The sequence below is a fragment of the Nerophis ophidion genome, linkage group LG16 (assembly GCF_033978795.1).
Source record: "Nerophis ophidion isolate RoL-2023_Sa linkage group LG16, RoL_Noph_v1.0, whole genome shotgun sequence".
Taxonomy (NCBI): Eukaryota; Metazoa; Chordata; class Actinopteri; order Syngnathiformes; family Syngnathidae; genus Nerophis; species Nerophis ophidion.
The window spans coordinates 30,019,310-30,031,347 of record NC_084626.1 but is presented as its reverse complement, the minus strand read 5'-3'; the positions used below and the strand labels follow the sequence as shown (position 1 = coordinate 30,031,347).

The 12,038-nt window shown below is 40.4% G+C and overlaps 1 protein-coding gene across 1 annotated transcript in view; it reads left to right on the top strand.

Annotated features, from left to right (window-relative positions):
- sla2a (Src like adaptor 2a) overlaps positions 1-11,734 on the top strand; it is a 16,121-nt gene extending 4,387 nt beyond the window's left edge. The window contains exons 5-8 of the mRNA XM_061874866.1: positions 6,539-6,642; positions 11,073-11,225; positions 11,299-11,428; positions 11,525-11,734. Coding sequence (XP_061730850.1) covers positions 6,539-6,642; positions 11,073-11,225; positions 11,299-11,428; positions 11,525-11,648 — 511 coding nt within the window. The 3' untranslated portion in view covers positions 11,649-11,734. The remainder of the gene's footprint in view (positions 1-6,538; positions 6,643-11,072; positions 11,226-11,298; positions 11,429-11,524) is intronic.
- Positions 11,735-12,038: the final 304 nt, after the last annotated feature.

The following is a 12,038-nucleotide window of genomic DNA, read 5'->3' as shown; positions in this document are numbered from 1 at the left end:
TATTTTTGTATATTATTTTTATGCTTATACGTTTGTTTTCAAATAAACTTGCAAGCATAAAAAAAAATGACTTCATGTTGCTGCGATGAGGTGGCGACTTGTCCAGGGTGTACACTGCCATTTGCCCGATTGTAGCTGAGATAGACACCAGCGACCCCAAAGGGAATAAGCGGCAGAAAATGGATGGATGGATGGACTTCATGTTGTTGTTATGAGGTGATGTGTGTAGAAATTTAAGGGGGAAATTAATTTAATGACGTTTGAAATAAGGCTGTAACAAAGTGTAGGGAAAGCAAAACATTGTGGATACTTTTGCACTGTAGATATTTGGAGGTAAAAGCAACAAAATACCAAAGCAGCCAACTCTGTTAGTTTGAGTATGAGAGCCTCTGTGGTTGAACACAATGTTTTATGAGACGGTTGTCGTATTTGCCACCGATTGTTCCCAAAGGTCAAAATTAAAATATATAAATCATCTGTTCCGCGGCCTTTATCAGACCAGACAGTCTTCATAAAAGCCACAAAAAAAAAAGTAGCTAAGGAGTCACTCAAAAGGCCCCCCTTGATCTGCGGGGGCGTGAAGAAGCGCATGTAAAATGTCAGTTAATGAATGACAGGTCGCTTCATATTACTGGCATTTTACTGTAAATATATTCCCAGAACTTTCCTGCTCCGCCCATGACAATAATAATAATACAAAGTGGGGCAAAAAGTATTTAGTCAGCCACAGATTGTGCAAGTTCTCCCACTTAAAATGTAATTTTCCTCATAGGTACACTTCAACTGTGAGAGACAGAATGTGAAAAAAAAATCCAAGAATTCACATTGTAGGAATTTTAAAGAATTTATTTGTAAATTATGGTGGAAAATAAGTATTTGGTCAACCATTCAAAGCTCTCACTGATGGAAGGAGGTTTTGGCTCAAAATCTCACGATACATGGCCCCATTCATTCTTTCCTTAACACGGATCAATCGTCCTGTCCCCTCCGCAGAAAAACAGTCCCAAAGCATGAAGTTTCCACCCCCATGCTTCACAGTAGGTATGGTGTTCTTGGGATGCAACTCAGTATTCTTCTTCCTCCAAACATGACGAGTTGAGTTTATACCAAAAAGTTCTATTTTGGTCTCATCTGACCACATGACATTCTCCCAATCCTCTGCTGTATCATCCATGTATCCATTTTGGTATAAACTCAACTCGTCGTGTTTGGAGGAAGAAGAATACTGAGTTGCATCCCAAGAACACCACACCTACTGTGAAGTATGGGGGTGGAAACATCATGCTTTGGGGCTGTTTTTCTGCTGAGGGGACAGGACGATTGATCCGTGTTAAGGAAAGAATGAATGGGGCCATGTATCGTGAGATTTTGAGCCAAAACTTCCTTCCATCAATGAGAGCTTTGGATGGTTGACCAAATACTTATTTTCCACCATAATTTACAAATAAATTCTTTAAAATTCCTACAATGTGAAATCTTGTATTTTTTTTCACATTCTGTCTCTCACAGTTGAAGTGTACCTATGATGAAAATTACAGACCTCTGTCATCATTTTAAGTGGGAGAACTTGCACAATCGGTGGCTGACTAAATACTTTTTTGCCCCACTGTACCACACCACGAACCCCAAAGGTTAAAAAAACAATACCAATCATACAATGCAAGAGATGTATTATTGTTTGTTTATTGTAACGTTAGATATTGAACATCTATTATTGTAGCATGCATACTGAAATAGAAATGCATATTATTGGCAAATTTCAGTGTGCAAGACTAGTAGTGAGCAGAAAATGAAATCCAGACTACAAATTGGAACTTTAAGGATGTATGAATGTATTAAATGATTCAGGAAAATGGGTTACGATGTAAGCTCGGGAAAATTATATTGAATGTTGTACCTTATTATTAGAGATGTTTGATAATGGCTCTTTTGCCGATATCCAATATTCCGATATTTTCCAACTCTTAATTACCGATTCCGATATCAACCGAGACCTATATATACAGTCGTGGAATTAACACATCATTATGCCTAATTTTGTTGTGCATTAAACAATTTAACAAGGTTTTCCAAAATAAATCAACTCAAGTTATGGAAAAAAAATGCCAACATGGCACTGCCATATTTATTATTGAAGTCACAAAGTGCATTATTTTTTTTAACATACCTCAAAAGAGCAGCTTGGAATTTGGGACATGCTCTCCCATGAGGAGGTTGAGGTAGGCGTTTGTTGGGGGGCCGGGGTTGAGTTGGGGGTGTGGGGGGGTGTATATTGTAGCGTCCTGGAAGAGTTAGTGCTTCAAGGGTTTCTGGGAATTTGTTCTGTTGTGTTTATGTTGTGTTACGTTGCGGATGTTCTCCCGAAATATGTTTGTCATTCTTGTTTGGTGTGGGTTCACAGTGCGGCGCATATTTGTAACAATGTTAAAATTGTTCATACGGCCACCCTCAGTGTGACCTGTATGGCTTTTGACCAAGCATGATTTGCATTCACTTGTGTGTGTGAAAAGCCGTAGATATTATGGGATTGGGCGACCAGGTTTATTGGTGCTCTGTACTTCTCCCTACGTCCGAATACCACTCCGTACGGCGGCCTTTTAAAAAGTCATAAATTTTACTTTTTGAAACCGATACCGATAATTTCCGATATTACATTTTTAAAGCATTCATCGGCCATTATCGGCCATCTCTACTTATTATCATACATGTATTGTATTGGCACCTTTGCCTATAAGCTGTTACAGCTTCCTGAGAGTTTCCATTTTGCAAAGCACTTACAGATCATAAACTTGTTAAGTGTTTGGACTTTTATAATGTTTTGTAAGTAAATAGAGATGATGAATATAATGGTCATTTTGCCTAAATTGGCCCTAGTGCGTGAATGTGAGTGTGAATGTTGTCCGTCTATCTGTGTTGGCCCTGCGATGAGAGGGCGACTTGTCCAGGGTGTACCCCGCCTTCCGCCCGATTGTAGCTGAGATAGGCGCCAGCGCCCCCCGCGACCCCAAAAAAGGGAATAAGCGGTAGAAAATGGATGGATGGACGTTTAAAAATGGTGTCAAACAAATAAAATTGTGTGATTTTTTTTTTTTGTAAAGGGAGGAGGGGGGGCTCCAAATAAAATTCTGCTTACATGGGGCCCCAATAGGTCCCTGGGGAGGCCTTTTTTTTTTTTTTTTCACCTAAAGACTTTGCGGTGTACATTTTTCTTTAGGCAGCACGTTGGTACAGGAGTTAGTGCATGTGCCTCACAATACGAAGGTCCTGAGTAGTCCTGGGTTCAATCCCAGGCTCGGGGTCTTTCTGTGTGGAGTTTGCATGTCCTCACCGTGACTGCTTGGGTTCCCTCCGGGTACTCCGGCTTCCTCCCACTTCCAAAGACATGCACCTGGGGATAGGTTGATTGGCAACACTAAATGGTCCCTAGTGTGTGAATGTGAGTGTGAATGTTGTCTGTCTATCTGTGTTGGCCCTGCGATGAGGTGGCGACTTGTCCAGGGTGTACCCCGCCTTCCGCCCGATTGTAGCTGAGATAGGTGCCAGCGCCCCCCGCGACCCCAAAAAAGGGAATAAGCGGTAGAAAATGGATGGATGGAAGTTTAAAAATGGTGTCAAACAAATAAAATTGTGTGATTTTTTTTTTTTTGTAAAGGGAGGAGGGGGGGCTCCAAATAAAATTCTGCTTACATGGGGCCCCAATAGGTCCCTGGGGAGGCCTTTTTTTTTTTTTTTTTCACCTAAAGACTTTGCGGTGTACATTTTTCTTTAGGCAGCACGTTGGTACAGGGGTTAGTGCATGTGCCTCACAATACGAAGGTCCTGAGTAGTCCTGGGTTCAATCCCAGGCTCGGGGTCTTTCTGTGTGGAGTTTGCATGTCCTCACCGTGACTGCGTGGTCACTCCGGCTTCCTCCCACTTCCAAAGACATGCACCTGGGGATAGGTTGATTGGCAACACTAAATTGGCCCTAGTGTGTGAATGTGAGTGTGAATGTTGTCTGTCTATCTGTGTTGGCTCTGCGATGAGCTGAGATAAGCTCCAGGACCCCCTGTGATCCCAAAAGGGACAAGCGGTATAAAATGGATTGATGAATGGATGGATATGGCTTTAGTAGTCCAGGGTGTGCAACTTTTTTTTTTCTGAGAGCATCTTTTATAAAAGCTCTACTCATTTTTTAGTTTTATGTAGCATTTATTTTTGTGGTTTATTTTAACCAAAACAAAGGGAATAGGTTTGCTGAAACAGAGATGACGTGAACCACCACTGCATGGGCTCCCTCTAGTGGTATGCCAAAGAAGTGGTTAATTATGTTGGTGCACCAATTGTAAGTGTAGCTTGTGTTTTTTATGTTGATTTAATAAAAAATTAAATAATAATAATAATTAAAAATTCTTCTGTGGCCCGGTACCAATCGAGCCCGGTGGTTGAGTACCACTGCTGTACGTGGAGTATCACTGTGTGTAATGTTACATCTGTTAAATAAAACATCTGCCTTGTTTTTAATGAATACTAGGGCCTACGACGCTACTGTACTTGAATGTTGGTGATAAAGGGGGTTCTTGGTGATCCAAGTGTTTTCTGAGGTGGTACTTTGTGAAAAAAGTCTGAGAACAACTGTGCTGGTCCATCAACGAAATATTGGTTTATATAACTCCATTCATCCAGCCATCCATTTCCTACCGCTTATCCCTCTCGGGGTCGCGGGGGTGCTGGAGCCTATCCAAGCTGCATTCGGGCATAAGGCGAGGTACACCCTGGACAATTTTCCGCCTCATTGCAGAGCCAACACAAACTCACACTTTATATTTGAAAAAAAATCAACAGCAAATATTTTTGTTCATCTGCATCTTGTATTTCAATATTTATTTATTTCGAGTTCAGTTAAAAAAAAAATTAAAAATACAAATTTCATGCTACTTTGAAATAAAGGATTTTGTGTATTAATTAACGAGCTACTGGTTGGAGAGCCCTGCTATATATAGTTGTATTAAGTTGAGCAGACAAGGCGTGCCATGGTGTTCCACTTCTGGTTCTATGGTTGTCATCATGTCAGGTTCAAACACTGATGACATCTATTAAACAAGACAAGAAGCAAGGAATTAAACAGAGACAGAATTAAATTTGGCTCAATTGAGGAGAAATGTCAAGGCTGTACTCTTGTACAGTTTCCACCACGGTCTGATGAAAGATTGTACGCCTCCTCTTTTATTGGGACTTTCCCTGATTACATGGCAACAGCTGTTTCTAAGGGAGGGGGGTCGTAAACAGCCATCGCCTTTGATTAAAAACAGTTCAAAGAAAAGGTCGTGAAAACAGTTCAAAGAAAATGTGCCTGGAGGGGAGTCCGGCCCTGCTTCCTGTCCGCTTTATAGATCTCAGGTCAAGACAAAATCTTCCTGTTGATTACAATAGAAGAAAGAAACCGACGCCTTCATGTCGCTTCTTATCATACACAGTGGAGTTTTACAAGCCTTCTGCTTGTCAGGATTAAAGACAGCTTATGTCCTCTCGCAGGGCGAGCTGAACTCAATGCATACTTGCCAACCCTCCCGGATTTTCTGGGAAACTCCCCAAATTCAGCACCTCTCCCGAAAACCTCCCGGAAGAAATTTTTGCTCGAAAATCTCCCGAAATTCAGCCAGAGCTGGAGGCCACGCCCCCTCCAGCTCCATGCGGGCATGAGTGGGGACAGCCTGTTTTCATGTCCGCTTTCCTGTTATATAAACAGCTTGCCTGCCCAATCACGTTACAACATCTGCGGATTTTAATAAAAAACTGCACACACAAGAGGACAAGCAGAAGAACGAGGAAGTTACAGCCATGGCGACGCCGTCTGTTATAGAGTGATTCTATGTTGTCTGTTGCCATCTCCTGGTGAATGTTGGCTATAGCGTTAGGGGGTTGCTTTTTGATTGGCCAACGATTTACGTGGTGTTGTGCACCTGACGGCAAGTGACTCTCGCCAGTACGCAAATGGAAGAACAAAGGTTACTCAAATAGTGAAAGGTAAGTGTTGTTGTTGTTTTTTAGTAACCAGCAAGCACAGTACAGTTAGTAGAACAACTGTGTTTTTATTACTGTGTATTTGATAGGTGCCGTCTGAAATTCAACAATTTATTTTATTTATATATATATATATATATATATATATATATATATATATATATATATATATATATATATAAGGTCAAGTATTTCATACATACATATATATATATATATTTATATATATATGAAATAAATACTCGAGTTGGTGAATTATACTCCTCCCCTCTTAACCGCGCCCCCGCCCAAACCACGCCCTAACCACGCCTCCGCCCCACCCACGACCTCACCCCCCCACCCCCCACCTCCTGAAATCGGAGATCTCAACGTTGGCAAGTACGACTCAATGTAACACAAAGATTTGTGATAATTTAGATGCAATTATTCAGACACGTCACACTTGTTATCGCAATCAAAACTTTGTCCAGCTTGACTGTATTTCAGTTTCGAGGTGGCACCAATATGCTGAAACATACGCTGTCTCCTCCCCCAGGTGGTTCTTCACAGGCCTCAGCAGACACAAAGCAGAAGAACTTCTCATGCGGCCGCAAAACCAGAATGGAAGCTTCTTGGTGCGAGCGTCAGAAACAAAAGCAGGTTTGAGAAACGTCTCCGTGCCTCAGATTTAATTTATTGGCCTTTCACAAAAACGTGGTATCTACTTCAGGACTGTACTTTTCTAATATTTTCATGAAAATACTTTGCAACCAGTGAGCCACATTTCCTCCCTAGTGATGCTTCAGCAACACATTATTTGTCAGTGAACACCCATGATGTAGTATACTTTGGGTCATGAGCTGTTTAGTTAATTCTCCAACAATAATTGTTTATTTCTGCTCTTTTTTTTACATTTATAAATCATGCTCTTTCTTTTTAGGCAACTTACATATAAAAGGTGGTTTAACGCAGTGTTTTTCAACCACTGTGCAGTCTGGTGTGCCGTGGGAGATTATCTAGTTTCACCTATTTGGGTTAAAAATATCGTTTGCAAAGCAGTAATTATAATCTGCAAATGATGTGTTGTTGTTGAGTGTCGGTGTTGTCCAGAGCGGGAGGCAGTGTGCAGGTCAAAAGGTGTCTAATGCTTAAGCCAAAAATAAACAAAAGGTGAGTGCCCCTAAGAAAAGACATTGAAGCTTAGGGAAGGCTATGCAGAACGAAACTAAAACTGAACTGGCTACAATGTAAACAAATACAGAATGCTGGACGACAGCAAAGACTTACTGTGGAGCAAAGACAATGTACGTCCGAACATGACATGACAATCAACAATGTCCCCACAAAGAAGGATGAAAACAACTGAAATATTCTTGATTGCTAAAACAAAGTAGATGCGGGAAATATCGCTTAAAGGAAGACATGAAACTGCTACAGTGAAATACCAACAAAAAAAGAGAAAAAGCCTCCAAAATACGAGTGCAAGACAAGAAGTAAAACACTACACACATGAAAACAGCAATAAAGTGAAAATAAGTCATGATGTGATGTGACAGGTGGTGACAGTACACCTACTTTGAGACAAGAGCTATAGTGATGCATGCTTGCTTATGCTTTAAGGTCATATCCAACAATTGCGACAACCACATTTTACTGTTAAGTGAGTTTCAATTTTAAATCATTTCTGCTGGTGGTATGCCTCCGCATTTTTTCGACGCAAAAAATGTGCCTCGGCTCAAAAAAGGTTGAAATACACTCGGCTAAGGTTTGAATTCATATCCAACAATTGAGAGAATTACTTTTTTTATCGTCAATATCCGCTGCTGAGTTAATATTTTTTTTATGTTTTCTGCTGGTGGTGTGCCTCGTGATTTTTTCAATGAAAACAAATGTGCCTTGGTTCAAAAAAGGTTGAAAAACACTGGTTTAACGGCACAATCTGCAGCAGAAAAAGAGTGCTATGAGGCTAGGAATCCAGAGAGCGCAATCTCACCATTCAATGCATATGTTGTGAATGTATTATAACATCATTATAAATCATCCATCCATGCATCCATTTACTACCGCTTATCCCTTTCGAGGTGCAGGAGCCTATCTCAGACCTGGGCAAATTAAGGCCAAATATATTTTTTGTAGATCTTTAAGATGGAAAGTGTAGCTGCCATTATGATGTGCAGTGATGTTTCCAAATGACCGGAAGTCTTAAACTATACAAAGTATTTCAATGGTTACTGGCTCACCTGCACTGGCTTCCTGTGCACTTAAGATGTGACTTTAAGGTTTTACTACTTACGTATAAAATACTACACGGTCTAGCTCCATCCTATCTTGCCGATTGTATTGTACCATATGTCCCGGCAAGAAATCTGCGTTCAAAGGACTCCGGCTTATTAGTGATTCCCAAAGCCCAAAAAAAGTCTGTGGGCTATAGAGCGTTTTCATTTCGGGCTCCAGTACTCTGGAATGCCCTCTCGGTAAAAGTTCGAGATGCCACGTCAGTAGAAGCATTTAAGTCTCACCTTAAAACTCATTTGTATACTCTAGCCTTTAAATAGACTCCCTTTTTAGACCAGTTGATCTGCCGTTTCTTTTCTTTTTCTCCTATGTCCCACTCTCCCTTGTGGAGGGGGTCCGGTCCGATCCGGTGGCCATGTACTGCTTGCCTGTGTATCGGCTGGGGACATCTCTGCGCTGCTGATCCGCCTCCGCTTGGGATGTTTTCCTGCTGGCTCCGCTGTGAACGGGACTCTCGCTGCTGTGTTGGATCCGCTTTGGACTGGACTCTTGCGACTGTGTTGGATCCATTATGGATTGAACTTTCACTGTATCATGTTAGACCCGCTCGACATCCATTGCTTTCGTCCTCTCCAAGGTTCTCATAGTCATCATTGTCACCGACGTCCCACTGGGTGTGAGTTTTCCTTGCCCTTATGTGGACCTACCGAGGATGTCGTAGTGGTTTGTGTTGTGGTTTGTGCAGCCCTTTGAGACACTAGTGATTTAGGGCTATATAAGTAAAGATTGATTGATTGATTGAATGGTTGGAATCTGCACTATTCCATCATACTAGTTAGTATGGTAATCTAATTAGTTACTATGGTCATCTAAGTCACAGCAGCTCAGATAAGGCACCAAGCAGTGTGGGTGGGGAGCGTTTCCACAGAGTGTTTCCAGAGTGAGCCTGAAAATGCGGGTGTCAAGGACAGACGCGAAAGGAGATTTTTATAGCAACGTTTTAAAGCTTACTGATATATCAGATAATAGTTTGTTTGTTTTTAACCTTCGCGTTCATATTTCGCTGTGTTTGTTGCGTTTTTGTTGTGTTTCGCTTGATTGCAAACTATGTCGATGAAGAGGGGGGTGTGACGTTCATATGTTGTCAATATTCAGTGTTTTATCGTTCATAGTTTTTTATGTACATTCTGGGCGTCTCATTCTGTAAAAAAATATAAATTTGCATTCCATTTTTTTTAAGGCGGTCTGTCACAACGTTTTTAGCATTTAACCAGAGATTATTATGAGGTTTTGTATTAGTGTTCCTAAAAATAGGACCCAAGCACACATACTTTGCAACAGATTTTCACAGCTTACATATATATGTATATGTATATATATATATATATATATGTATATATATATATATATATATATATATATATATATATATATATATATATATATATATATATGTATATATATATATATATATATATATATATATATGTATATATGTATATATATATATGTATATATATATATATATATATATATATATATATACACGTATGTATATATGTATCTATATGTATGAATGTATATATGTAAATGTGTGTGTGTGTATATATATATATACATATAGGTTGATTGGCAACACTAAATTGGCCCTAGTTTGTGAATGTGAGTGTGAATGTTGTCTGTCTATCTGTGTTGGCCCTGCGTTAAGGTGGAAACTTGTCCAGGGTGTACCCCGCCTTCCACCTGAATGCAGCTGAGATAGGCTCCAGCAACCCCCGCGACCCCGAGAGGGACAAGCAGTAAAAAATGGATGGATGGATGTAAATGCGTATGTATACATACATATATATGTATATATATATATAGAGGGAGAGAGAGAAATATATATCTATGTATATATGTGTGCATGTGTGTATGTATATATATATATATATATATATATATATATATATATATATATATGTACATATACATATATGTGTGTGTGTATATATATATATATATATATATATATATATATATATATACACACTATATACATGCCTATATAGTATGTGTGTGTACATATTTATACACAATATATACATGCATATATAGTATGTGTGTGTGTATGTGTATATATATGTATATACATACACAGTATATATGTATATGTGTGTATGTATGTATATATATACAGTATATACACATGTGTGTGTGTGTGTGCGCGCGCTTAGTGACTTGTCTGAGCTGCTGTGATTTAGATTACCATAGTAACTAATTATATTACCATAGTAACTAGTATATGATGCAAAATTGCAGATTCCAACCATTGAAATACTTTGTATAGTTCAAGACTTACGGCCATTTGAAAACATCACTGCACAGCTACAGTTTCCATCTTAAAGATCTAAAAAAAAATAATTTGGCCTTGATTTGCCCAGGTCTGAGATAGGCTCCAGCAACCCCGAAAGGTATAACCGGTAGAAGATGGATGGATGGATGGATGATCTATAATATGTGTGTGTGTGTGTGTGTGTGTGTGTGTGTGTGTGTGTGTGTGTGTACATACGTGTACGTGTGTGTATACATATGTATGTATACACACACGTACACATAGTCTATGTACAGGCCCCCAGACACATCCCCCCCCCCCCCCCAAGGATTTAGTGCTACGCCCCTGATTGTACTTGCATTGTTACATTACAGATATTAACATTTTAAAGCATGCACACACTGAAAACCAAACTGTAGGCCAATCATCATCACTTGAGTTAGCCCTACTGTACATCAATACAATAACGCAGAACAGGAATGTATTTTTTGAAGAAGTGCACACAGTTCAAAAGTAGCACCATTTATCTTTGTCTCTTTAGACTGTTTTTCGCTGTCTGTCCGCTGGCAAAGCAGCACTGGCTTGTCAGGCCGCGTGAAGCACTACCTCATTGCTCATCTGCGTAACGGCCGGGTTTACGTGTCGCCAAAGTGCTCCTTCTCCTCTGTGAAACAGCTGGTGGAACATTATTCCGGTTTGTATCATTCTTCTTTCTAGTCTACAAAAAAAAAAAAAGTGCAATTTTTGAACATTCGTCGCTTTTGCAGAATCGGAGGATGGACTTTGCTGTCGGCTAAGAGAGCCTTGCTTCATTCAGGGTTCAGACGTCCCAGGGGGGACCAGGCTCGTCGTCCCCGCAGATAACAGGACGGCCACACAATGGAAGGACGCCAGCAGGTGGAGTCTACTTTTCATTCTTTGGATGAGGACACTCATCGGGTACACGGTGTGACTGAGAAAGTGTCACGAAGGACTGTGCCGGTTGCTTCGCAGATCCGGGATAGTGAAAAGGACGACAACCTGGTCAGACAAGGCGGTGGTGAGCGAGGGTGTGAGGGAGGCCATCAGCTCCTACCTCCAAATGACAGACTGCGACAATGACGGCTGGGACACTTGAGGAAATACGTTTATTTCAATTGGTATTCAAAATGAACTTACATTTCTGTCTTTGTATTCTTAAAATAAAAATAAATACATATTGAATAGCTCCAAAAAAAAAAGTTTTCCTAAGATGAAGATGACTTTTTTGATTGAGAGTAACAGAAGTGAGTTTTACGCAAAAAATTAGCAAATACATGAACATGCTTGCTTGTCGACACTAATAAGAACATTAGTCATTAAGAAAAATGTGAGATTTACTGACACGGCCAGGGCATTCCAATGCGCCCTCATCTTTGCATACTGATGAGCGCAACACAGGCCACGCCCACAGGCGCTCGCTCTCCGCTGCGGACGTGCCTCCTCGCGTCTGCGTACAATCTGCAATCAGCACACCTGCCCATAATGA